Source organism: Miniopterus natalensis, chromosome 1 (assembly GCF_054644295.1).
Source record: "Miniopterus natalensis isolate mMinNat1 chromosome 1, mMinNat1.hap1, whole genome shotgun sequence".
Classification (NCBI taxonomy): Eukaryota; Metazoa; Chordata; class Mammalia; order Chiroptera; family Miniopteridae; genus Miniopterus; species Miniopterus natalensis.
Window position 1 is genome coordinate 21,621,897 of NC_142081.1, and position 26,503 is coordinate 21,648,399.

At 56.1% G+C, this 26,503-nt stretch overlaps 1 protein-coding gene across 2 annotated transcripts in view; it reads right to left on the minus strand.

Annotated features, from left to right (window-relative positions):
- The window catches only part of PAPLN (papilin, proteoglycan like sulfated glycoprotein), a 31,850-nt gene extending 9,361 nt beyond the window's left edge, over nt 1–22,489 (minus strand). Inside the window, exons 1-20 of one of the 2 annotated variants that reach the window (XM_087819322.1) lie at nt 22,436–22,489; nt 17,539–17,654; nt 16,580–16,640; nt 16,293–16,395; nt 14,499–14,629; nt 13,488–13,611; nt 12,921–13,001; nt 12,659–12,831; nt 12,361–12,484; nt 11,809–11,935; nt 10,624–10,831; nt 9,911–10,093; nt 9,469–9,610; nt 4,776–4,856; nt 4,355–4,610; nt 3,236–3,356; nt 2,770–2,908; nt 1,359–1,761; nt 529–666; nt 240–361 (exon numbers count right to left, since the gene is read on the minus strand). In XM_087819322.1, coding sequence (XP_087675448.1) covers nt 240–361; nt 529–666; nt 1,359–1,761; nt 2,770–2,908; nt 3,236–3,356; nt 4,355–4,610; nt 4,776–4,856; nt 9,469–9,610; nt 9,911–10,093; nt 10,624–10,831; nt 11,809–11,935; nt 12,361–12,484; nt 12,659–12,831; nt 12,921–13,001; nt 13,488–13,611; nt 14,499–14,629; nt 16,293–16,395; nt 16,580–16,640; nt 17,539–17,654; nt 22,436–22,489 — 2,887 coding nt within the window. The remainder of the gene's footprint in view (nt 1–239; nt 362–528; nt 667–1,358; nt 1,762–2,769; nt 2,909–3,235; nt 3,357–4,354; nt 4,611–4,775; nt 4,857–9,468; nt 9,611–9,910; nt 10,094–10,623; nt 10,832–11,808; nt 11,936–12,360; nt 12,485–12,658; nt 12,832–12,920; nt 13,002–13,487; nt 13,612–14,498; nt 14,630–16,292; nt 16,396–16,579; nt 16,641–17,538; nt 17,655–22,435) is intronic. The other variant, XM_016208160.2, reaches the window with a different exon arrangement.
- Nucleotides 22,490–26,503: the final 4,014 nt, after the last annotated feature.

The following is a 26,503-nucleotide window of genomic DNA, read 5'->3' on the forward strand; positions in this document are numbered from 1 at the left end:
GGTGGAAGGAAGGGTGGGCCATGAGGCCCAGGTGGGAACATGTGGCGAAATGAGGGCCACAAGGAGCAAGACCTCCAGCCCAGCCCAACTGGAATCCATGATCCCTGCCACCAGCATGCATGGGCCCAAGGAGGCACCTAGACCCTCTGTCATGGGGGTGCCCTGGCTTAGGCCCCCTCAGCCAGTCCCTACCGCCATGGGGCCCTTGAAAGCCCACTGATGGGGAGGGGGACAGAGACCTGTGATGCGAAGCTGGATCTTCCAAGAGTCATGGCCTGGCCTGGTGCCACAGCTGTAGGTGCCAGCGTCCTCTGCCCGCAGGGGGCTGATGACCAGGGAGCCATCAGGCTGCAGCCTGTGTCTGAGTGAGTGGAACAGGGCTTGAACTCTGGCCTCCTGAGGACAACAATGAGCCTGAACCCCCCTCGGGCCCCAGTGCTTCGACCAGAGGGGAACGTAGCCCCACATTCACCCCCATCCCAGGTGAAGGCAGAGGGGCTGCCACTGGGGGAGGACTCCTGCACACACCTGTCAGAGGAGAGGGGCTGCCCGTCTTTCTGCCACCTGGTGTGCAGGTCCATGGAGGCAACATCTGGGCAGAAGAGCCGCACCTCCTGTCCCAGGGGCGCCTGCACCAGGGAGGGCTCTGAGGCCGCCAAGCTAATCCTGGAAAGGTGGGAGGTGAGGACCTGGCATACTGGCACAGGTACCACAACCAGGGATGACCCCTTCATGTGTCCCATCCTGTCACAGGCACTTGCAGGGCCAGAGGGTGTCATGGGATGCCCAGCTCCAGAAGCTCATGGACTCAGAAATCTGCCTCCCAACCTCCCCACCAGCCCCGCACTGCCACCTCAGCCTGTTCCTGCAGCAGCAGCTGGGGAGGCACGCAGCCCAGGGGTGGAGAGGGTGGGAGACTGCCCTCGCCAGATTCACGTGGGGACTAATCACACTCCTGTTTCACTTTGTTTTTAATCCCCCCAAATCTCTCATTACTATGACACAGCTCCAAGAGCAACAGCAAGTGGAACCCACCCTCACCCTATGAGATAATTGCACCATTTCACAGGCAAGAAGTCGGAGGACTTGCCAAGTTATGAAGTCCATAGGCTTTTCCAACTAGACAGACGCTGGGGACACTGGCAAGATGTGCTGGTGAATCCAGGCACTGCCATGTACTGGCTGCCTGGCCTCCGAGGCCTGAGCCCCCCCAGGAACGAGGCCTCCAGGCGGGGCTGTTCAGAGGATTCGGGGTAAGGGATGTGGAGGGAGGCCAGCTGACCTTGGTGTTTTAGCTCCAACAGGCTCAGCTCCTGGCCTGGGTCCCTCTCCCCCTACCTGGGAAAGGTGAGGCTCACCTGTAGGAGGAGCTGTGGGAGTGTGGTGCTGGCCGCCCAGCATCTCCGCCCAGTCCAGGGGTGCTAGGCCCCAGGGGCCGTTCTCCTGAGTCCTGGGTGTGGTGCGCCTCCCCGGGCCCAGGCTTTCTCTGAGTGGCCTCCTGCTGGCCTCCAGGACTGCCGCTGCCACCATCTCTGTGGGTGCTCCGGCCAGCGGCCCCAGGCTCGGGGTGGCGGGGTGCATGCTGAGAGCCCCGGCAGCTGCTCATGCACTCCTCCTCCGAGGCAAAGTTGTTGGCATTGCCGTGGCAGCCGCCATACCAGAAGCGGTTACACCGGCCCACAGAGGCGATGAAGTACCAGCGAGGGGCCCAGTCTGTGCAGGAGCCCAGGGCGCTGGGCAGCAGGCACCCCACAGGGTATGCTGAGGGCAGGGAGCATGCATGTCACCCGGATGGCCAATACTAACGCTGCCCAGCAGAGCCCTGCCAAGAAGTACCCACCATCCCCTCAGAGACATGAGGCCTTCCCAATTTATGGGGCAGCCTACACCCCTGCCTGGGCCCCTATCTGGCCCTGAGGGCGGAGTCTGTTCACTGCCTAGACCTTCCCTGGGACCACAGCAGCCAGTCCACCTCCACCCACAGAACCAGAGCCCTCCACAAGGTCAGGGCTGCGAGCTCCCTGGACTGGCTCCCTCGAGCTCCTCCCCATCCTTGACCAGACCCCTGGGGTGCATGCACACCCAGAGCAATCCAAGAGCTTGACCCTGAGGTGCTCAGCAGGATAAGGACCCAGCCCTGAGCTCCCAGGGGCCTGTGCAGATGCCCAGCGAGGGGCCCACGCTGTCACCAGGTCCCTTCGCCAATCTCAGAACATATCTCCAGCCCCCACCTGCCTGTTCTAGCAGCCTCTCCCCAGCACAGCCTGCTCCACCTCTCCATGTTCCGGTGTGACCGTAGCTGGCCCCTGCTTATAGCCCCGACCACCAGCCTGTCTGGCTTTCAACGTCCCATGTTGGTCCCAGGAAGCTCCATCCATGCATCCCATGCTCCAGCCTCAATAACCTCCCTCCAGGACTCATTCCAGGCAGGGTGGGGACACCCCATCCATCCCAGCACTGACAGCCCTAGGCCATCTCTGCCTCTGAAGGGGTCTGAGCCCCCAGGAAGAAGGACAGGCCTCCCTTCTCTGTGGGGTCCCACCTACAACTCTCCCCAACCCCCACAGCAGCCAGGTGGCCTCAAGTGCAAACTGCTGGAAATGAGAACAATCTGACTCTGTTTCTGGCCTGGCACCTAGTAGGTGATCAATATATCTTTGTGGAAAAAATGAATGAACTGAGGCTAGGAAAGTCTTTGGCTTTGAGTGGGGGTGGGGGCACAGTGGGACCAGAGCCTGCCCACCAAGCTGAGGAAGGACATCCACTCACCGTAGCTGGGCTGGCCCACACAGCCTTCCCCAAAAGGACCTGCTGCAGAGGCCACATTGTCATAGCAACAGCCAAACCGGGAGCCCCGGCACTCACTGGGTTCATTCTGCTGGGCCTGGGGCTGGTGGGCCTGGGGGGCCTGGTGGGACTGGGGGGCCTGGGGAGGAAGTTGGAAATAGGTCAGGCTCTTGGTGGGGACTCCAGGATCCCTGGGAAAGGATGGCAGGAAGAGGGAAAGACAAAACTGAGCCCACAGTGCAGAACCCCGGCCCTGGGGGGAGATCAGAGGCCAGGAGAACGTCAGATGAAACCCCAGCTCCAGACCATTGCCAAAGCTTTGTGTCCTCGAGAGGACAGCCCAAGCCGGCAGGCTTCAGGGACTGCCTCCCTCCAACGCAAAAGCTGCAGTGGCACAGAGCAGGTTTGGGGGCTGGACTCCTGCCCATCACATGAAAGAGATACTTACTGTGGAGGCCACTGCTCTCGACCCCGGCCTGCTCCCTGCGTTGCCATCGCCATAAGACCTTGCACAGCCAGCTTGATGGGGCCCCTCAGCCACAGACACCCAGTCAGGGCAGCACCCGTACCTAGACAGGCATCACACAGGTCTCCCTCACCACCCAGTCTCTTGCAGGGACCCTTAGCTTCCAGCACCCCAGGGCCCCGGCTCTGAGGCTCCCTGCACTGGGGGCTCTCCAGGAGAGGGTCTGAGTAAGAGATGGTGTGTCCCTGCATGCGAGGCACACTATTTACATACCCCAGATGCTCTACGTCTACCAACCACTTAGTGGCCAGCAGGGAGGGCAGCAGTAACACATAAGCAGAGTTGCAACCTTAATAACTGGCAAATCCTCAACTCGCACACCCCACCACAAAACCGAGGAGGGGGAATGAATCTGGGCCTGCCTGATCAGGCTCCCAGGGAGATTTTACAAAATACCAGCAGGTGGGGATGAGGCAGAAAGAGGGTCAGGAATCCAGCATGTATTTCACCCACAACCAGGAATTGGGAAGGAAGGTAAAAGGAAAAACTGATCAGAGTACCTTCCATGAGCCAGGCACCATCGGATCTATTTCATCCTCAGTCACCCCAGCCAATGGCTGTCACTGTTCCCACTTGTCAGCAGAGGAAGCCAAAACCAGAGAGGTTAAGTAACTTGCCCAAGTCACCCAGCACATAGCTAGTACGTGGCTGAGCTGGGAATCACACCCAGGCCTCTGGGCCCAAAGTCTGGGCCCCTAGTATCCAAGCCCCTGAGGGAGCCTGGTTCAGACTGAGCGCTGAAATCCTACCCCAGGTGCCTTCCCAGAGCCTCAGGCTACAACTTCACAGGCTACAACTCCACACGCTGACCTCTGCAGAGAAGCAGGCCTTTCACCCCTCTGGGCACCTGAGGAAGCTCAGCCAGAGGAAGCAGTCAGGGCAGCTGCAGAGACCTCTGCGGTGCCATTCCTGAGCTCGGCAAACCCACCCCACCCCTGAGCAGAGAGGCTGCCCTGTGTCAACCACCGTCCCTCCCGCCCCCACCCCTCCCTACACATACACCTTCCCTCTCTGACCTGGTGAGGAGAGAGAGGCACCTACTTGCTCTGCTGACAAGAGGTCCCAGGACAGCCTTGCCACTGAGGCCCAAGAGATGCCGTGTAGCCATCGGGGCAGCACCCGTGGGGGCTGTGTCTGCAGTCCTGGGATCCCGAGCCAGACCTCAGGGGCTGCTGGTTCCGGGACTGCCTCAGAGAAGAGGCTGGGCCTGGGGCCGGTAGGTGGGGGTCCTGGTCTCTTCTGGGGTTACCCTGTGCCAAGGGTTGCTCCCGGGGTACCCACCGCTGGTCTCTGGAATCTAGAAAGAAGAGGAAACAGAAGACACATGATGTGTCCCACTGGTTTCTCACCTCATCCGTGTCTACATCAGACCCACTTATCTCCATCCTCACTAAGCCACTCACCCCCACCCAAACCTCTATCTCCGGGGCCCTGGGTTTGGGGCTTCCACCAAGCTTCTCACCTGAGGTGGGGGCCTCCCGAGGGCCCAGAGACATCCAGGGGACCCTGAGGCTGGTGTGCATGTCCTGCATGCTGGGGACTTCTGCACGGAGCCAGGCAGCCGGGGTGGGATGCAAAGGAACAGAGGGGAGGAGAGGAGAGGGCTTGAGCCATGGTCAGCCCTGGCCAACATCTGCTCCCACCCCACTGCTCAGGCAGGGCCTGGGAGCCCAGCGCAGCAGAAGTGAAGTGAGCAGTCCCTGTGATTTTGTAAGGCACCCTCCCCATGTTTTACAAGAGTCTTAATCACATAGAAAATGCTAATATCACATGTCCAGCAAAAAACAAAGCCAGATATAAAATTAGCATCTATGTTTGATCCCAACTACAAAAATCCAAAAGTCACACAACTTTTAAAAATTGGATTGACAAAAGAACAAATAATCCAATTTAAAAATAAGCAAAGAACTTGAAGAGGCATTTTTCCAAAGACGACATACAAATGGCCAACAAGGCCATGAGATGATGTTGGACCTCATCGGTCACGAAGGCAACGCTAAACACAGTCATGAGATACCACTTTGCACCCACAGGATGGCTCTAATCGAAACATCTGAATCATAAGTGTTGCTGAGGATGCGGACAGACTGGAACTGTCCTCACGGCTGGTGGGACGGCAAGACAGTGCAGCCACTGTGGAAACAGTCTGGCAGGTCCTCAAAAAATTAAACGTTGGAATTACCACACGGCCCATCAATTCCACTCCTAGGTACATACCACCCAAGAGAAATGAAAAACCTTCGTCCACACAGAAACTTGGACGTGAATGTTTATGGCAGCACTATCCCACACAGCCAAAGGTGGGACTAACCCAAGTATCCATCAGCAGATGAATGGGCAAACGCCGGTATGTCCATATAGCAGCCAAAGAGTAACGGTGCTGGGGGAGGGCTGGGGCGGGGAGAGATTCCCCGAAGAGCTTCTATGCATACATGCGTAGCCCAAGGACAGACAAAAGTGCAGTGAAGGTCTGGAGTGGGGCAGGGGCTGGGTGCAGAGAGGCAAAGGGGGGAGCGGGGGGCATCTGCAATACTGCCGGCAGCAACGAAAACACTGGCGTGCTGGGGCATGCCACAGCCTGGTCAACCTCAGGCACATTCTGCTAAGTGAAAGGAGCCAGTCACAAAAGGTCTACTGACCCTTTTCTGTGGTAAGGTCCAGAACAGGCAAATCCAGAAAGACAGGAAGCAGATCGGGCACCGGGAAGGGGTGAGGGTTCCCGGGGAGCCGTGACTCAGCGGGCCCATGGTGCTCTCAGGGGTGATGAAAGCTCCTGAGACTAGGGCAGCTGGTGCCTGTTCAACTCTGTGCTGCCACGAAATGGCACCAAGCTGTTCACTCTGAAACAGCTTAACCGCTTTGAAATGTTTAACCATACTTTACGTGAATTTTACCTCAATAAAAAGATTCCATATTAAATGTAATTGGATTGATAGAGGAAAGGGTAGAAAGAAAATAATGAAAAAGTAAATATAACAAAATACTCATTATAGAATTTAGAAGGCAGGTACCCGGCTCCTCACTATGCAGCTCAACATTCCTATATTTAAAATTTGTCCTTGCCTTGTTGTCCAGCGGGGTAAATTTACTAAAAATCATGACTTATACCATTACAATGAGTGAATGTTAATGGTATATTATATTTAATCGCCACAACAGTTATTCAAAATATTTTTCATCATAAAATGTTGCAGAAAAATGCAAAAGGCTGAGTAAAGAAAATTAAGGCAACAGAAATTTTTAAAAATGATGAATAAAATAAGACATAGAACATAGTCCAAATGCTCATAGTGGAAGCCATGGTAGCTGTGCTTTGCGTGTGTGTGTGCGAGTGCTCATGTGCGCGTGCGCACGTGTGTGTCTGTGTTGGGTGGGATGGGGGGGTGGGAGGTGTCCTCCCTTCTATTTGTTAGCATTTCTCAAATTTTCCACAATAAGCACACTGCTACATAATTGGAAGAAAATTATAAAAAAAAATAAGTGAAAATTCCATTCCCATATGGACTGCATCTTGCCAGTCCCCAGGGAATATTTACAAAATAATAATTTAGGGTTGGAAGACTTCAGTAGTTATCAGTAAAGTCTTTGTTTTCATTTTCTTACCTATCCTATCCAAGCCAAAACCTCTCTCCAGACTCAAATCCTCCCCCCAGTTCTGTCACCCCCTGCCCACATTCTCTCAGGCCCTGCTTCGCAGTCCCCAGCCAGCCTGCTGTACCCCTGCCACCTCGCCACCAGAGGCACCTTTCTGCCAAGCCCACCCTGCCTCTGGCTCCCCCTGTGTGACTCTTCTCAGCCACCTTTTCAGGCTCCCCTTAGAGTCCAGGACGCTCTCCCACACACCCTCTGGGCATCAGGCTCTGCTGGGCCTGTCCCTTCATTTCTATTGCTCTTTCTAGCACTTGAATTTCCGCTGCCTGCTCCCCACCAGGCTCCTGCTTCCCAGCTGTCGCCCCTTCAGTTTGATGACCCCTCAGGCAGGTGCCTAATTTGTTCTCCTAAATAGCTTTCCTGTTGTCACCGCCTGGCTCCAAAACGTTCAGTGGCTCCCCTGGGCCCCATGAGACACATTTCATCCGCAGCCCTCAGCATCGCCCCAGCCCTAAGAGCACTGACCTGTACAGACCTCCCGTCACCACCCTCCCACCCTGGGCTGAGGGCAGAGGTACTGAGTGAGCACTTGGAATGTGACCAGAGTGGTCGGGAAACCGAGTTTTACATTCTTTAATTAGGATTAATTTTAAATTTAAATACTGACACTTGATTCATTTCTAGGAAAACACCTCAGTGTGTCTGGAACAACTTGGGTAGTCAATCTACTCTGTCAACTGTACATTTTATGAAATCTAAATATTAATCACATATGCCAGTGAAATGTTAACATCCGAATGGAGCTGTGCTTAAGTATAAATTATATATTGGATTCTGAAGATTTGTAAAACAAATCTTGTGCAAAAAGAATGCAAAATGTCCTATTCATAATTTTTATATCAACTGCATGTTTAAAAATATAGTATTGGGTTAAATTAAATATAGTATTAAGTATAAATTCACTTGTTTCTTTTTATTTTTTTAATGTGGCTCTCAGAACATTTTAAATGCCATCTGTGGCCGGAGTTCTATTTCTATTGGCGAGCGCTGCTCTAGAGTCTAGAAAGGGGTGGAAGCAGGGGTTGCCCTGGTGTCCACTGGGACACCCACCCCTCAAGGGGCCTCCTCCTTTGACCCCCAGCCCTTCCTCCTGGGCATCCACCGGGAGGCACTACAGCATTAGTTACAGTACCTGAACCCCCAGGAGCCACCACAGTTCTCAATTCTCACCCATCATGAGCATCTATGAAGCTCCTAGAAATCATGAGACTGGAAAATGGTCACAAACCAAATGGCATTAAAGGGAGAAAACAGATACAAAACCACACACACATCACTAGGAAGAACACTAAGTCACTCCTGGATTAGATCGAAGGCAATTTAAGTTTCTCTAGTTCTCTAATTTCTCCAGATTTTCCACAATGAGCATACCTTATTTTTATAACTAAAAATCACTGTGGAAGTCATTTCTTTAACTTAGCCTGCCCTGAAATTCTCTCTCCGTTTCCTTCCCTTCTGCCTATGTGAATGCCTCTCTGGGGAGGCTCAGGGCTGCCTCTTCCAGGACAGCATCCAGGGCCCCGGGACACCAAGTGGCTCTAGCGACTGGACTCATAGGAGCCTGAGGAGCCTCCTGCTCATGCATCATGAGGGCCAGGCCAAGGCGCCGTGGAGCCTGGCCCAGGCCCCTCAGCCTCGCCACCACCCCTGTCCGTGCTTTGCTTCTCGAGCATTACTCAGGCATTGTGCCAAGCAGCTCACAACAAGCCTGGGAGGTCACTCTTACTAACCCCACTGGACAAACCAAGAATCAGAGAGGCGGGGCAGTTGCCCAGGGCCACATGGTTGGTAGGTGACCGGTTCTTGGCCACCTTGCCATGTGCCTCCACAGAATCCTACGGCTCCCCATCACAGCGCACAGGGCCCCACCACTAGTATGTCAGGGCCATACACACTTCTCTACAGTATCAGAAGGCCACCCCCGCACCCTAGCCCAACCCACACTTTCCTTGATATCACATCCTCACGCCAAGCAAGTGCTGGCCTCTGTGCCCTTCCTCCTGCAGCTCCTCATGCCTGGGACACCCTCTTTCCCAGTGGGAATGGGGGGAGGAGAAAGTGGGAGACAGATAGAAGCAGTGTGTAAGGATAATCTTCCCTGGACCATCTCCCCCCACTGCACTCATTCAGTCATTCAACAAACACTGAGTACCTATCATGCCAGCAAAGTGCTATGGGGGGTATAAACAGGAATAAGGGAGTCAGAGACCTTGTCCTCAAGAAGTTTATAACTAGTAGGCCTTACAAGCCAGAGACAAGCACTGCAGCACAAGGAAACTAACCTAAGAGAGACAGCAGTTACAGAGTTGTGGGGGTGGGCAAAGGGATCACGGCTGGCTCAGGACGTTGCAGAGCTGCACTTTATGGGTGGCAAAGGCTTCAGTAGAGGGAGATGTAAGAGGAGAGTTTTCCAGGGGCTGACTCAGACAAAGGCCCAGAGGCAGAACATGCTGGCTAGATTTGTGGTGGGAAAGAGGTCTGGCCAGGCTCCACCCTGTCCTTACCGGGAGGAAGATGGCAGGGCTGCGTGTTACAGGGCTCCACCTCTGCAGGCTTCCACAGCTGCAGGCTCCTACAGTGGCTGGTTGGCCCAATGGCACAGACGACCTGCCGTCTCCGCGTGCCTGAGCTGCAGCTCTTGGAGCACTAGGGCGCGTGGGATGAGGAGAGAGAACACAACGTATATAGAGCGAGCACCACACACAGGGAACAAGCAGCAGGCACCAGGAGCGAGCACCACGCACAGGGAGAGAACCCCTGAGAGTGCAAGTGGGGAGAAGGGCACCCACAAGGGAGGGAGGGAAGGAGAGAGGGAGGGGGAAGGTGCCTGATAATACATGTCAGGCCCAAGGATGGGCACAAGTGCAGCCGCCTGCCAGAGACCAAGGGACCAGGATTGGGCGGCAGGTACCGGGGGCGGGGCAGGCATGAGGGGCAAGTACTCACTAGACCCCAGGCGCCCACATGCCAGGCCTGGTCATTGGGGCGGGGACAGTCATCATGCACACACGGCTCAGTGAGAGGTGGCTGGTCCTCAAAGGAGCACGCTGCTGCATGGAGCAGAGACCCCTCATCACCCCGGCAAGTGACGCTTCTCCTCCGGACCCCAGCACCGCAGCTGACAGAACACTGTAAGGACCAGGCCGTCAGCAGGAGGTTGTCTGAGAAGCCATGCTGGGTCCCAGAGCTGGAGGCCCACAGGCCCAGCATGGAGGGTGGACAGCACCCTACTGCCCATGTCCAGCTCCCAGGCCCAAAGAGGCCGAGTCACTCCCCTGAGGTCACACAGCCTGAGCCATGGATACTGACACCAGGCTGAGGTGCGTTTTCCACCTTCCTTCATCTACAACTTCAACTTACGTAGGTGTCGGAAGTGCAAGCCCCTCCCTTGCCCCCAAACAACATGTCCAGCTGCTTCTTCCTACCAAGGCAAAGCTTCTCCCACCCTGCCTGGGACCCTCGAGGAGGAAGAGCACTACAGCAGAAGTCCAAGCCCCCGCTCTCTGTCCCAGCCTTGGCCACTGCTTCCAAGCCCACCTAGCAGGTCACTTTATCTCCCATGATCTGTTTCCTCAGCAAAGAACAAACCTCCCAGCCCTGCCCTAGACCCAAGACCTAGCTTCTGATTTCCACCCCACCCCTGCCTGGCCTGGCCTCACCTCTCCCCAGGGCTCCTCGCGCCAGGCTGCACAGCGCTGCAGGTTGCAGGCCTGGGTGGTAGCGGGTTTCCCAGGCAGGCCTGCACACTGGGCCTCCTCCATAGCCTCCTGGCTGCCAGCCCCATCGGACCAGACACAGTAGACGGAGCGGGACTGGGAGCCACCTCCGCAGGAGGCTGAGCAGGGTGTCCAGGGCCCTGTCTTCCAGCTGGCAGAGAGCAGGAATTGGTAAGGCTGGCCCAGCAGCAGGGGGCCGAAGCCCAGGCCCAAGGGGGCGCCAGCTCTCACACAGGAGTGGACTGGAGACCCCCCACTGGACCCATCCTCTGACCATCCAGGCCTGTGCAGCTGGGGGGCAGAGAGCTCTGACAAAGGCCAATACCTGGGACCTCTCACCATCTCCCACTACCATGTTATGTGCTGGCCCTGCAACACAGAACCCAGCTGCCTCCCTTTCAACTTTCCTGTCCTCACCTCCATCTCTCTGTCGCCTTCCCACCAGGTCCCAGACTTCATTCTCTCAGGGCCTGACCTTGGTTGAGGGCATCTCCCAGGGGGATAATCCCAGAGGAGCTGTGCTCACCCATGTGTGGAGTGGCCCTACCTGGCCCTGGGGCACAAGGACCCAGAGGAAAGGGCAACCTCCACAACACATGCAAAGCCAAACCACCACCATCCTGAGAGGCCAGCTGCCACCCAGGCACGAGGGTGGAAGGGTTGTAGCAGCCCTGCAGGAAGCCTGCGGCCTGCAGATTACCTGTTCCCACACACGTGGGCTCCGGCAAGGCACCACACTCTGGGCAGGTGCAGGTACAAACAAAGGCACTGCAGGTGCCTCAGGCCCTTTGGTCCAATCCCTGGCCCACTCCTGGGCATCTGCCAAGCCAAGCCCCTGCCAGCTCAGACAGACAGGACCTCTAGTACCTTTCCTCCTGCCATCAGCCTGGATGCTCTGGGCACTGTGTGCACACAGGGTGGTCAGGCGAGCCCCAGGCGTCTGGCTTAGGCTCCTCCACTGTCTCCTCAAGTGACAGTTGCCTCCATCCCCACTCCAGCCACAGCTGTGGGGATCCCTAGGTCACCCACCCTCTTTGCTCAACATGTAAAGCAGCCCAGGCACCCCAATCCCTCCCACCCCAGTGCTTGGGCCCCACCGTGAGTGGAGGGGGCTGGCAAGGGCCTCACCGCTTGGTCTGCGGGCAGGGGTGAAGGCTGCAGGGGCGGTGAGTTGCTGGCCGTGGCTGGTGCTGGCACATGTGGTCAGGGTAGACCTCATTGTCAATGGTGCAAAACACTGGGCGGGACTGGTAACCTGCAGAGGCCCGGCCATGGTGGGAGCTGGTGAGTCAACACTCACCAAACACCCTCTCTGGGCCAGGCACCATACTAGTCGCCTTGACTGAGCCTCAGATGACCTCTGGGGTAAATGCCATCATCATCTCCAATTTACAGACGAGGAAACTGAGGCTCAGAGTTTTATGTGAGTGACCAAGCCCCGCTTTGACAGCCCATCATCGGCTTCAGGCTCGGCGTCTACTGCCCATAGAGCACCTTCTCCTATGAGATGCCATGCTCTTGGGGAAGCCCTCTCTGGTTCTCCCAGCTTAGGTAGGGGCCCTTTGTGGAGTCCCCCGACCCCTGAGTTTCCCCAAGGTGACCTCCTTGACCTGCAGATGTCCACCTGCCCCGGAGAACTGGAGCTTGAGGAGAGGACCGCCCCCTCCCCTGGGCCCTCACCTTTGCCACACTCCGCACTGCAGTCACTCCAGGAGCCATGGCTCCAGCTGAAGCTGGGCCTAGGGGTGCTCAGGGGCAGGTAGTACTCGTAGCGCACGCCAGGGCTGGACTCCTGGCTGATGAGCTGCGGTGGCAGAGGGGAGGGTGGGTCCTCATTGAGGCCTGTCACCAACAGCTACCCCCCTCCACCTCATTCCCACAGCCCTCTTGCTGGCCCAGGCCCAAGGTACCTGCCATGGTCTCTAGGGGACCAGGTGCCCCCTCCAACCCAGAGGTCTCTCTTGCCAGCCCTGCTCACCTCAATGACCAGGGGCTCCGAGGTGGGGCCTCGGGCATGGAGCTGCTCAGGTGCTAGATCCCCCTCAGCACCGCGCTCATAGTGCAGGATGGTGCTGGCCACGGGCAGGGTGTGGGCAGCCTCGATGGTCCAGTGCCCATTGAGGTAGTACTCCCCCTGAATGCTCTTCACCGCTGTGCAAGGTGAACCCCCTGGTTAGCTGCCAGGGCCACCAGCTTCCCTGCTGCAGCTCCCAACTCCCCCAGACCCAAACTGTCCTCACCCAGGAAATTCCTGCTGGCAGCCACCTCCTCGATGCGGATGCTGGTGGCCCCCACAGGAACGATGAGGATCTGGTTGTAGCCTGTGGAAGTGGAGAGACTCTAGGACCACTCAAGCCATAGGGAGGAGTTGGCCCGGAGGACGCCAAGTGCTCAGCAGCACAGATGGGGTCAGGGAAGGGCAAGTAGGAGACCACAGGGCTGGGCTGCCCAGGGAACAGTGATCCCCAAGAGGAAATAGCACTACAAAGGCCAGGGGGTAGGCAGGCTCCAGCACCCAAACTGATGGGGAAGGGCAAACCGGGCAGGGACAAGGAAGGGCATTTAGGTGGCAGCAGCATAAGATTACAATGGATGAGTGGGCAGAGGTCGTAACTATCATGGGCCCACGGGCTCCTGTGAAAGGGTTGGGCCTGCACCCTGGGCCATGATCTTGGGACTTTTAGGCATGGCCTGAGCACCAGATCAGACCCTCCCAGTGCCATGACCACTGTGAGCCAGAGCAGGAGACAAACAAGGAAGGGACAGACAACAGACCCTTGTCACAACTGTCTGTGGAGGACCCCCACCTCTGCTGAGGTCACTGACATCAAAGGTGCCGGTGACAGGGTAGCAGGTTGTGCCATCACCCCCACACTGCAGACACTTGTCCTCCTGCTTTGATGAATCTAGCATGTGGTCACAGCCGACAACCTGCCAGGCAGAGATGAAGGAGGGACGGGACCAGAGGGAGTCACCAACACACCATGATTCGATCCCTGGGTGCCTGCCCAGGTCAGGGAGGAACAGTAACTACAGTTGACCCTTGAACAACATGGGTTTGAAGTGTGTGGGTCCACATATATGTGAATGTTTTTCAATAAATACATTGGAAATTTTTCTGGAGATTTGCAACAATTTGAAAAACCTCTCAGACGACCCAGGAAGCTTAGAAATATCAAGGGGCTGAGTAAAACTTGGATCTGGCCTGTGGCTGACAAGCCATCTCTTTTCCCTGCTCAGCACCCATCTCCCCTTCTCTAGCAATAACACTTCATTTCCTTTGGGGACCACCTCCTTGGACAGAGCTCCCCAACAGTGGGTTTGGGCAAATCAGTGGGCTGTAAGCCTTGCTCAAAGAGGGTGGTTGAGGGGAGCTCCAAGTTAAAACAAATCAGAGGCAACCTAGGTCACTAAAACTCCTGGCAATGGGGCACCCTTTCCCAGGGAGTTGCCAGGCTGGGACAGATGAAGCCAGGAGCTGCTGGGGCCATCTTCACACCTCACGGGAGGAACCTGCCTAATCCTAATGCAGAGCCGCAGGAGAGGAAAGACAAAAGTCAAGGAGAGATTTCCAGCGGCATCATTCAGACACCTGCAGCCAGCCAGCCCATCCCTTGATGGCTTTTTTAAAAGTCAGTTTCAGTTGGGTTCTGTAACTTGGCACCCAGAGGACTGCTCTTATTGTGGCGCTAGTTTTCATAGGGCAAAGGTAAGAGGGTCACAGGGCATCTGTGATGAAAGGCAGCTTAAAAGCTAGTCTTGAGAAGACATCAAGCTCACGAGGGCCATGGCCAGCTAGGAGGTGGGGGGACACTCACCCGACAGATGCCATCCACACAGACATCCAGTTTGCCAGGCTCGCAGGGCGTCCCATCTACCACGGCCTCCCTGTGCTTGTAGTAGAAGCTCTCCCCTTTGGGGATGCAGGTCAGCTCACACTTGTTTGGGGCTGGGGCAGGCAAAAGGGGAAAACTGAGATCCTAGTTAGGTTCAAGGCCTATCCTAGCCACAGTGGAGCGTGGGCAGGGCCAGAAGCACACAAAGGGGGAGAGAGAAAGCCCTTGCAGCAGCCTCCCAACACACAAGTGGCTCAGAGTCCCACCCCCATCCCAGGGAGAAGGGATGTTCTCCACAAAACTGCTGTATTTCTGGGGCTCAAGTCCAAGGGAAATCCCAGTGAAGAAACACTAGACACTGGAAGAGGTCTGTTTCAGCATTACCTACAGTAACCCATGTGTTCATAATCAATGACTCTTTCAGTAAATGACCTATCAATAGAATGTTATGCATGTTAACAATGCTGTTAAAAATTATGAAGACTTGCCCTAGCCGGGTGGCTCAGTTGGTTGGAGCATCGTCCTATACACCAAAAGGTTGTGGGTCAATTCCCAGTCAGGGCACATACCTAGGTTGTGGGTTCAATCCCTGGTTGAGGCGTGTATGGGAGGCAGCCAGTGTTTTTCTCTTACATCGATGTTTCTCTCTCTCCCCCCACCCTTTCCTCTCTCTCTAAAATCAGTAAAAACATATCCTTGGGTGACGATTAAAAAAGTTATGAAGACTATATAGTAATGTAGGAGGACGCTTATAACACAATGCAAAACGGTACAATGTCATAATTACAAATATGTAAACATATAGAGAAAATAATGTGAAAAGAGCCAGAATGAAATGCTAGCAGTGATCCTATGAAAGAGGTGGGGTGAACAAGGTGAAGTTAAGGTCTTTTTTTTTCTTGTTTTAATTTTTATCTAAATATTATATACACATTGTTTAAACAGCCCCAAAAATGCTAATAGGATTGTAATCACCTCCACAATAAAGAAAGCATCCCTCTGCAACCCTTTTTAAACTTTTCTGTGTTTCTATAATATGGGTATATTTACTGTATTTTCAACATATGCTTATCTCAGAATTTAGGAGGAGCAATGAATGCCAACGGTCCCCACTGGGGACACCCCCTCTGGCCAAGACCCACCTTCCCCCACAAAGCACACACAGGAGATAAATGTTCAGAGACTTGGAACCCGGAGGGCCATAGTTTCCAGGAGTGATCTGCAGTTAGCAGTGAAAGCTAACACTCAGGAGAATTATCCTAAGGTGTCTTCTGACTCTGAATTGTTGTAATTACATACACGTTAGTGTGTTGTTGTTGTTTTCTTGAACTGTATTGCTCTAAAAATTAACCTACATATACCCTCCTCAAAGTTACCCAGAGCAGCCCAGCCTAGCGACCCTGAGATCATGGGCTCCTGCCAAACTCGGCACTGTCCCTTCTCACCATGGCCTCTGCCCCTCAAGGAATGCTTCAGGATCAGCAAAAACAGGACTCAAAAGGGCAGGGCCACAGCCACACTTTGTTTGAACATGTACAGCAGGGAAAAAGATGGAAAGTCCTCGAGGTAACCGCCGCTGCTGTGTCATGATGGGCACACACTGGGGGTGCTCGGGAATTTTCAAAATGTGGTAGACAAAGCGGCTACACTACGATAATAAGCGATGTGAAATGAAAAGTCAATGTGTAAAAGGGATCCCAAAAAGGTGGGACGAGCATAGGAATGTACAGGCGCAGGGCAGGATGGCAGTGCCACCCACGAGACCACCTCACTCACCCCCGTAGTAGGGCAGCCACTTGTACCTCCGGCCCTGGAACTCGTGGCTGTCAAACTCCGAGCACTGCTCCGCCCTGAAGTCTCGGGCACCTTCGGGGCAGCTCTGCGGGGGCAGAGGGGCGAGGGAGGGGAAAGTGAGGCAACCTCTGGGGTCTGCCGGCCCCAATGGTTCTGGGGGGATAGGGTCCTGTTCCCCTCAACCCCTGCTGTGCCTCAGGAGGTAGCATGGTCCTGGGCTCCCCTCCAGGGGCCAGGGCTTTGGGCTGCTCCAGGGAGCTGTCACTTACCTCAATGTGGCAAGAGCGGTGTCTGCGAGTGGGGCCCACACAGCTGGAGCCCCCATCTCTCCTGCGGGACAAGAGCATCGGAAGCCCCCACCTGTAACCCAACATCCCCAACCCTCCTGGGGCTCTGCCACAGGCCCCCTGGCCTCTGTGGGACTCCTCTGTGGGCCAGAGAGGTAGCAAATCAATGTGGGGGAGTGGAGGGGCAGTGTCCACACATAAATCCCCTTAGCAAGTGCACTATTTGGGAGAAGTTTGTATTTGGGAGGAGATTCAGAGCTGAATCATCCTGGAGTTGGTCTAACTCAGGGGCCACTCTGATCTGAAGGTAAGTTTCCATAAAAGCGCCCAGTTCTGCTCTTGGAGATAAAATAGTATGTAACATATCCCCACCTGGTAAGGTTATTCTGCCACTTAAGGAGTAAATGAGTACAAGGTGCTTAGAATAGTATCTCACCTTTGTCTTGACACAGGAACAGTGATTTAAACCCACTTACAGGCAAGGTGTCATCGCCCCTTCTTTTGTGCCCACCCCTCTATAGCACCTATCAGAGCACAGGACACATAGTAGGTCTTAAGGCACTTAAAGCAGGAAATATCTATACTTGATGAAGGCTGAAGGCAGAGAAACTGCACAGGTCAGCATTGCTGAAGATTATTGATTCTGCAGGAATTGACTGCACCTGCCCTGTGCCTGCACTGAATTGGGAGCTAGAGACTCGGGTGGATGAAGCAGGCATGGCTCCAGCTCCTCCGAAGTACAGCTGATTGTGGAAATCAACTGTAAGTATGGGAAAATTCGTTGATTTCAAATACTCCATCCATGCTGCACCCAGGACAAATCTATTGGGTGGTGGGTCCTGTCCATGTGACCCAGTGCTGGCCCCGGACACCTGGCCCAGGACCCAGCTGATCCCTGTGCCTGCCCTGCCTAACAAGCTGGCCCTTTCTAGCCTGCCCACCTCTGCGAGTAGCAGGAGCGCTCCTGGAAGGTGATGCCCCCTCCACAGGTCCGGCTGCAGGGGCTCCAGTTACCCCAGGGGCTCCAGGTGTCACTCTGTCGCCTCACCTTGGGAGCCTGGAGGAGAAGACACGCTCAGGAACCTGAGTCAGTACTCAGTCCCCACAAGGACACTAAGAGGCTTACCCCAGCCCCCACCTAAAAACAACACTCCCCCACCCATTCAGGGAGTCTGGGGTGCTTTCTCCTAGAGCCCGCTCTTTAGGACTCAGTAACACCACCAGACATCGGAACATAATTTACAGAATTAGCTGGCTTTCGCCATAAGGAGCTGAAAGCAGGATGCCACATCTCTCAAAGTAGCCATCAGCAGCAGCTCTTTGCCAGGCATGGTGGGGAAACCACCAAGCTAAGGGCAAAGAATTGCTCCCCTGACAATGCTACCCACTGGTCTGTGCAGGGTCTGGTTGGACAATCAAGGTGTCTGCAAACACTGTCTTGCGTGGGAGCCCCTGGGTCAGCAGAGCAGACTTTCCCAGGAGGGAGATATAAAAGGGCAGGAAGAACAGGGCAGTTCTCAGGTAGGCGGCGCCCCACCTGTGCAGGTAATGTCACACACACACACACCGCCCCCCCCGCCCCCCCAAGCAGCACCATGCTTCACCAGGATCTAGAATGGAGAAGCCACACCAGGTCTCGTTGCACCTGCCTCTGCCCCGGGTCGTGACCTCACTTCTGGAAGGGTCTGTAGTTCTGGCCTATTAAATTAATTTAATCCTAGGAGGGGTAGAGGGAGAGGTTGTGAGTTCTTCCTGCCAATCTGGGGCAGACTCCCAGGAGTTCCCCAATATCTATTCCCCTTCTCCCATTGTGAGAGAATCCCTGACTCTTAGCTGGACACCAGGCTGCCTGCCCCCAAATTCATTTCCCAGACTTCCTGCAGCTAACTGTGGCTATATTGGTAAATTCTCATCAATGAGATGTGTTGGGCAGCAGCCCCCAGTAATCTCCTTAAGAGATAGCTTGCATGTGCATTTGTCCTTCCCTTCTTTCTCCTGTACTCCTCCCTGTTGGTTGGAAAGCAGATGTGATGGCTGGAGTTGGAGCAGCCTTGTACAATCTCAGGTAATTCAGGAACAGAGGCTTCAAACAGTGAAGCAAAGATAGAAGGATCCTAGAGCCTGGAGGACTTTGTGAGACCAAACAACCCTGGACACTGACCTCTGGGTATTTGAGAAAGGGATCACGTCTCTCTTGTTGAAGAACTGTAATTTGAGACTCCATAACAGGAATATAATCCTGATAGAGACAATTTCCCACCAGAAAGATCTGACACCCTGAGCTGGCAATCAGAAGTTCACATGCTACACACGTTTTCTCACTTAATCCTCAGAACAACCTGCCATCTGGGATCACACTGCCGAGGAGGAAGGAGAAGGCACCTAATAGAACCTAGGGCACTTTGTGGACCTTGACTCATTTCATCTGCACAGCACAATGTGGTTGGGTAGTATTACCCCAGTGCACGGATAAGAAGAGAGGCAGAAAGAGGGAGCGGCACACGAACAAGTGGACACAACGGCAGGTCAGCTACACCCCAGGGCTCTGCTCCCAGCTACCTCACTGGGGGGACCACGTGAGACACAGATGAGTCTTAAGGAGCTGGACAGGTGTTAGATTGGCTTCACTGTTTTGCCAGGAGGCAGAGTTGTACCGAAAGTACATCCCATTTGCTGGAAGGGGACTTTATTTTAGGGCATCACCACATAAGAATCTCTAGGGGGAAAAGCCATTCCCGTTTTCCCTAGAAAGAACTCGAGCCCTAATGTGGGGAAGCAAGCTCTTCCTCCTGCTGTGGGCGCCCCGCAACTTCACAGGGCCTCGGGTGAGTTTATGCATCCGCGGTTCACCCACAGCTCAGCTCTGACACCCCTGGTGCCAAACGCCTAGTTACCCTTGCTTTCTAATAGATCCAGAACCCCGAGTCACAACAAATCACTAAATGTGCTGAACCACACACGAAACGAAGAAGGGCGGGCGAGCCAGACCAAGGTCTTAGCTTTCACTCTTCAAAGTATTTATCCTTCAGTTCTAATGGGGACATAACGGCCAAGCTTTTGAAAACCAGTGAACCAGAATAGCAAGGTGTTCTCTTAATAAAACTTAAACTGGAATTCACTTGGTTGGGTTCCTGTTTTAAAGGTGCTGAGTGTTGAGGCTGGGACGACCAGTCCCTCCCCCACCGCACACACACAGCCTCCTCACCACATTCTAAGAAGCTGCCCACAGGGGCTGCTGCTTTCTCATCCCGCTGGCCTTGGTCTGGTTACTAATTACCCTCTGACCAAGACCTGTCTGGATGTCAGTCTTGCTCCTGGAGCACAATCTGCGGTAGGCAGTTACACAGACATGAGCAGAGCAAAGACGACAGGTACAGAAGGTCATCAGGGTGGAAAGTCTGAGGTGACTAGCGATGGACAATTGTAGGGTGGGACCTTTCCCCCAGGGTGACACCATGCCTCCTGGGTGAACTTTCCTCCCCTAGCATAATTGCTGGTCATGCCGGTTGGACCCCTTGACCTTTCCTCCCTAGAGATAACATCTAGGCCTCAGTTGTATTTCAACTCCAGACCCAGAAAACCAAAACCAGGCCAGAGAACCCATGGCTGACCTCTGGACCAGCTGCATTGGATAATGACCCCTGCCCTGGTGCTGACCAATCAATCAGTGGAGACCGACACCCTGAAAGGACACACCTGGAAAACTGTTGAATATTCTATTGGGGTCTTCCCCTGGGACCTCCCCTAAAGTGTCCACCCTTAAAAAACCTTAGGAAGGAGGCTCCAGCTCGCTCTCCTTCCAGGGAACACGCCAGCCTTTCCCCTACGGCCCCTACTCCTCCTCCCACCAGGTACATTACCATTAGCTTCCTCACTGGCAAGCTCCAAGGGCCCTTCTTTTACCTCCATAACTTGTTTCCTAAGCTCATTTCTTCTACCTCTGGTTTTATACAAATAAATGTTCTCTTATAGTTGGCTCTGAATTCTTTCCTAGCCAGAACTCAAGTACCAAGGTTGTGGTTCCCGCCACCATAACAAATCCACCCTTCCCTTGCCCAGGGCTGGGCTTACTGGTGTGGACGAGGTAACAAGGGGCACCCCTCCCACCCAGCCACTTTCTGGGTGCCAAGATGGGGTGGGGAGAGAACTGGCCTGAACACAGGGCCTTACAAACATCCCCTTGCCTCACCCTCCCAGCACCTGTGAGGCCCAGGGCCACCAGCAGGCAGGATTGGGGAACCTAGCCTGCCAGATCCTGAAGCTGTGCCATCCACTACTCCAGGAAATAAAGCACATTCAGCCACGAGCAGCACAGGCACATTTTGTTTCCCCATAATTACCCAAACCACAAGCTGACGGTGTGAAGCTAGAATGAGCTGGCCCAGTCTACCCTCACCCTGGCCTGTCCTCACCTGCCTCCTGCTGCTCTCAGCACCCCACCCACTCCTGCAACTCCCACCCGGGGCAAAGAGCCCCCTTTCCCAGGGGACCAGCTGCCCAATGTGCACAGATGTGAAAGGGTATGAGAGAGAGGGCACGTGCGGGTAGGAGGCAAGGGGGCTGGAAGTTCCTGGCCTCAGGAAGCCTTCCCCGACAGGGGAGGGGTTGGGGGAGGCATATCTCTGCTTTATTCCTCTTTAATCCTCTATTCACTCAGTTCAAACTGACCCATCAGCACCAGAACAGCTGAAGAACTGCTGGGGGAACGTGTGGTGGATCCTGCCCCAGCTAGAACCACAACCAGGGGCAGCTGAGCAGTGAGCCTGAGCCACACCCTCCTCCAGACAGTGGAGGAGGGGGCAGGAGAGTTCTCAGCCCCACCGTCCCAGCCTCGGCTGAGATCACCACTGCTGAGGACGTAGGAGGAGGCTACTCAGGTGTTTCTAAGGTTGAAAGCACCTAATAGGACCCAGGGCACTTTGTGGACCTTGACTCATTTCATCTGCACGGCAACCTGTGGGTGGGCATTATTCCCCAAACTGAAGGAATTGGTGGCCTGGTGGTTTGCTTAGGGTCACACACTCTTAGTGGGTGTCTCTGGGTTTCATCCTGGGGTTTTGACACTGGTGCCATGAACCCTACAGAGCTGTGGCTGTTATGCACCCAGGTACCAGGAAGAAGCCTGCCCCAAGGACCTCAGATGTGGCATTTAGGGAGCAAGGACCATGGCATGGCAAAGTTGACTGTGGGAACCTGGCAGGTGGTGGAGAGGACCCGAGAAAGGAAGGCTCTATCCCACCCACCGCTCTGTGGCTTGTGCTGGATCGGTGGGGCTTTGGAGGAATGCCGGCTGCCCTCCGCTAATGCCCATCCCTGCCTGCCCTTCAGGGCTCTTCTCATCTTCAACTCACATTTCCACAGAGCAGCGTTTCCCTGCCCACCCCAAGGCAGCAGCTTCTGTCCTTTCTCTCTCACCTGCCTGCCTCACAGAGGGTGGGACAAGGCTGTGGGTCTTTCCTGGGGAGAGCTCTCTGCACCTCGGCTGGTGCCAGCATTGCCCCCCTCCTTCCACCCTGGAAGACCTCCCCAGGATTTCCAGCATTAGCTACACCCAGCACCTTCTAAAGGGGGGGGGGGGGGGTGCTGGGAAGTTGCCATTCCTGCAATTGCAAACTGCACCCCCAGCCAAGGGAGCAGTTCTGGGCCCCTGGGGGTGAGCCGGCTCCAAGGTCCTACCTCTTTTCGAAGGAGCTCAGGCTGAGGGCTCGCCTCCTCCCACCCCATTTTCCTAGCCCTTGGCCCTCTCCTGGGGTTGTCGCCACGCCGAGGGGTGGGGGACTCCAGCGGGCACCCGCCTCCCCAGCAGGGTCGTCCGGGGCCGGGCAGGGCCGCACTCACCGAGGACCCGGGCGCCGGGGCCAGCAGCAGGGGCACGAGCAGGAGCAGCTGCATCTCGGCCTGCGGGAGACGTCGGCTTGGAGCGGGCGCGGCGAGCAGGCGCCGCCCCACCGGAGCCCGGCCTCCCGCGGCGGCTTCGACGGCGGGTGGGGGGGTCTCCCCCCTTCCCACGCCCCACGGACGACCTGGAGACGCGCAGGGGGTCAGGGGAGAGGGGACGCCGCCCACACAGGGAGGGAGAAAAGGCCCGTCTTCCGCCGGCTTCCGAACGTTCGAGAGCAACTCGGTTCAGGGTTCCAGGGGGGAGGGGGAGAGGGCGACTGGAAACGCTGCGCGTTGAAAGACGGAGCTCAGATTTAAAGCAATCAGGCTCACTGCTTTAACTCAGCGAGAGATGCCTTTTTAAAAGCCATTCCGCGAGTTTAAAGCTCGTTAATATAGGTTTTAAAGAAGTCTCTTAGGACATTTTAAAAACTCGATTTAAATGCTTTAAAAATGTTAATTGTATCCTACTTTAAACCCAAGCCAGTGTTTCTGCGGACTGGGAAAGCTTCAGGGGCAAGTCCCTTAAGCAGAGTGTGTACAGAGTGCCTTGTGGAGGCGCGCGCGCGCGTGTGTGTGTGTGTGTGTGTGTACAGTGTGGTGTGTGTGCAGTGTGGTGTGTGCAGTGTGGTGTGTGCGCAGTGGTGTGTGGTGTGTGTGCAGTGTGGTGTGTGTGCAGTGTGGTAAGTGTGCAGTGTAGTGTGTGTGCAGTGTGGTGAGTGCAGTGTGGTGTGTGCAGTGTGGTGTGTGTGCAGTGGTGTGTGGTGTGTGTGCAGTGTGTGGTGTGTGTGCAGTGTGGTGAGTGTGCAGTGGTGTGTGCAGTGTGGGGTGTGTGTGCAGTGTGGGGTGTGTGCAGTGTAGTGAATGTGTGCAGTGTGGTGAGTGTGCACTGTGGTGAGTGTGCACTGTGGTGTGTGTGCAGTGGTGTGTGCGGTGTGTGGTGTGTGTGCAGTGTGGTGTGTGCGCAGTGTGGTGTGTGCGGTTTGTGATGTGTGTGCAGTGTGGTGTGTGTGCACTGATGTGTGCACAGTGTGGTGTGTGTGCAGTGGTGTGTGCAGTGTGGTATGTGTGCAGTGTGATGTGTGCGCAGTGTGGTGAGTGCGCAGTGGTGTGTGTGCAGTGGTGTGTGCAGTGTGGTGAATGTGCAGTGTGGTGTGTGCACAGTGTGTGGTGTGTGCGCGGTGTGTGGTGTGTGCGCAGTGTGGTGAGTGTGCAGTGTGGTGTGTGTGCGCAGTGTGGTGAGTGTGCAGTGTGGTGTGTGTGTGCAGTGTGGTGAGTGTGTGCAGTGTGGTGTGTGCACAGTGTGTGGTGTGTGCGCAGTGTGGTGTGTGCGCAGTGTGGTGAGTGTGTGCAGTGTGGTGTGTGCACAGTGTGGTATGTGTGCAGTGTCGTTAGTGTGCAGTGTGTGGTGTGTGCGCAGTGTGGTGAGTGTGTGCAGTGTGGTGTGTGCACAGTGTGTGGTGTGTGCGCAGTGTGTGGTGTGTGCGCAGTGTGGTGAGTGCGCAGTGTGTGGTGTGTGCGCAGTGTGGTGAGTGCGCAGTGTGTGGTGTGTGCGCAGTGTGGTGAGTGTGTGCAGTGTGGTGTGTGCACAGTGTGTGGTGTGTGCGCAGTGTGTGGTGTGTGCGCAGTGTGGTGAGTGCGCAGTGTGTGGTGTGTGCGCAGTGTGGTGAGTGTGCAGTGTGGTGTGTGTGCAGTGTGTGGTGTGTGTGCAGTGTGGTGTGTGCGCAGTGTGGTGAGTGTGTGCAGTGTGGTGTGTGCACAGTGTGTGGTGTGTGCGCAGTGTGGTGTGTGCACAGTGTGTGGTGTGTGCGCAGTGTGTGGTGTGTGCGCAGTGTGGTGAGTGTGCAGTGTGGTGTGTGTGCAGTGTGTGGTGTGTGCGCAGTGTGGTGTGTGCGCAGTGTGGTGAGTGTGCAGTGTGGTGTGTGCGCAGTGTGTGGTGTGTGCGCAGTGTGGTGAATGTGCAGTGTGGTGTGTGCGCAGTGTGTGGTGTGTGCGCAGTGTGTGGTGTGTGCGCAGTGTGTGGTGTGTGCGCAGTGTGGTGAATGTGCAGTGTGGTGTGTGCACAGTGTGTGGTGTGTGCGCAGTGTGGTGTGTGCACAGTGTGTGGTGTGTGCGCAGTGTGTGGTGTGTGCGCAGTGTGGTGAGTGTGCAGTGTGGTGTGTGCGCAGTGTGTGGTGTGTGCGCAGTGTGGTGAGTGTGCAGTGTGGTGTGTGCGCAGTGTGGTGAGTGTGCGCAGTGTGGTGTGTGCACAGTGTGTGGTGTGTGCGCAGTGTGTGGTGTGTGCGCAGTGTGGTGAATGTGCAGTGTGGTGTGTGCGCAGTGTGTGGTGTGTGCGCAGTGTGTGGTGTGTGCACAGTGTGGTGAGTGTGCAGTGTAGTGTGTGTGCGCAGTGTGGTGAGTGTGCAGTGTAGTGTGTGTGTGCAGTGTGGTGAGTGTGTGCAGTGTGGTGTGTGCACAGTGTGTGGTGTGTGCGCAGTGTGGTGAGTGTGCAGTGTGGTTAGTGTGCAGTGTGTGGTGTGTGCGCAGTGTGTGGTGTGTGCGCAGTGTGGTGAGTGTGCAGTGTGGTGTGTGTGCAGTGTGTGGTGTGTGCGCAGTGTGGTGAGTGTGCAGTGCGTGTACACGTATGTCCCTGTGCTGGAGAATGAAATAAGCAACGTGCCCCGTTCAGTACAAAACATCAAACGGGTACTGACTTGTACGCTTAAATTTCAAAATCTGTAATTCTACCAATGCTCTGTATTTTTAAAGTATGAACTGCCTTCCGTTTACAAAGGTAAAGCTGAGCAAGCAGAAGCCGCGCCGGCAGAGTTAACCCGGCTCGCCTCAGGACGACGCGTTGCGTTCATTTAGCACCGACAGGGATTCGCTTAGTCACGCGCCTCGCGGCCGTGGCGGCGGTTCCGGGGCCAGTGGGGGCGGCGTTACCGGGCGGGGGGGGCCGAGGGACCGGTGAGGCTGGCCGGCCCGAGGCGGAGCTGAGGGAGCGGCTGCAGCCCCGCGCTTCCCCCGACGCGCCGCCTCCGCGGCCGCGCTCGCACCCCGCACCGCCACCCGCGGGCCCGGGAAGCGACGCCCTCCTCCGTCCGCCCCACGCGAGGACCTTCCCGGGTCCGCCCGCCCCAGGAGGCAGCGGGCCCGCCGGTGCAGCGCCCAAAGGCGGCAAGCTGCCGCTCCCGACGGACCGGGCTCCGGGGACCCAGGCCCGAGCCGCACCTCCGGGGAGGGGGCGCGCCGAGGACGACCGACGGCGGGAAGACCCAGAAGGCCGGAGGCGGCGGCGCCGGGCCGGGGTTGAGTCCGCCCGCCACCCGGCTCGCGCGGCTCCTTCCCGCCGGCGACCCGCAGCCGGCCCGAGGGCTCCCTCCGCGGTGCACAGAGCCGGGGGCGCGGGCCCTCGGGGTGGGAGCTCCCCGCTTCCCCGGCCCCGTTCTCCCTGCGGGGAGGCGGGCAGACGCCCGCGGCAGCCCCGGGTGAGCCGCCCGCCGCCTTCCTACCTGCCTCGGGGCGCCGGGCGTGCAGGGCTCAGGGCCGCCCCCCTGCGCCCGCCCAGCCCCAGCCCCAGCCCGGCCCGCCGAGGCTGGACTCCCCCCGGGGCTGGCTGGCTCCCTCCCCGCCCCGCGCGGCGGGAGAACACGGCGCCGCGCAGAGACCCCCACAGGCGCCGGTGATGCCCAGGGCCTCCTGCCCTCGGGCCTGGGCCGAGCCTTGGCCTGTCCTCCGCTCTTCTTCGGGCACCGCTGTTTCACCTCTCCAGTCCCATTTCCGCTGTGCCCGAGCCTTCCAGTTCTGTGCCATCTCCCCTCCACACCCACCTTCCATACGACACATCTCTGTGTCCAGCCCCTGCTTATCTTTCCCCCCTGAATGCTATACTCTGGCCACGACCGAGTTTTTCCACACATGCTGCTGGCTTTTCCCACTGCCCACCACCCAGCTGGCTTTTCCCACTGCCCAGAATGCACTCTGGAAACCCCCTCTGCCAAGCAAACTCCTACTCATCCCTCAAGGCCCAGGTCAAATGTCATC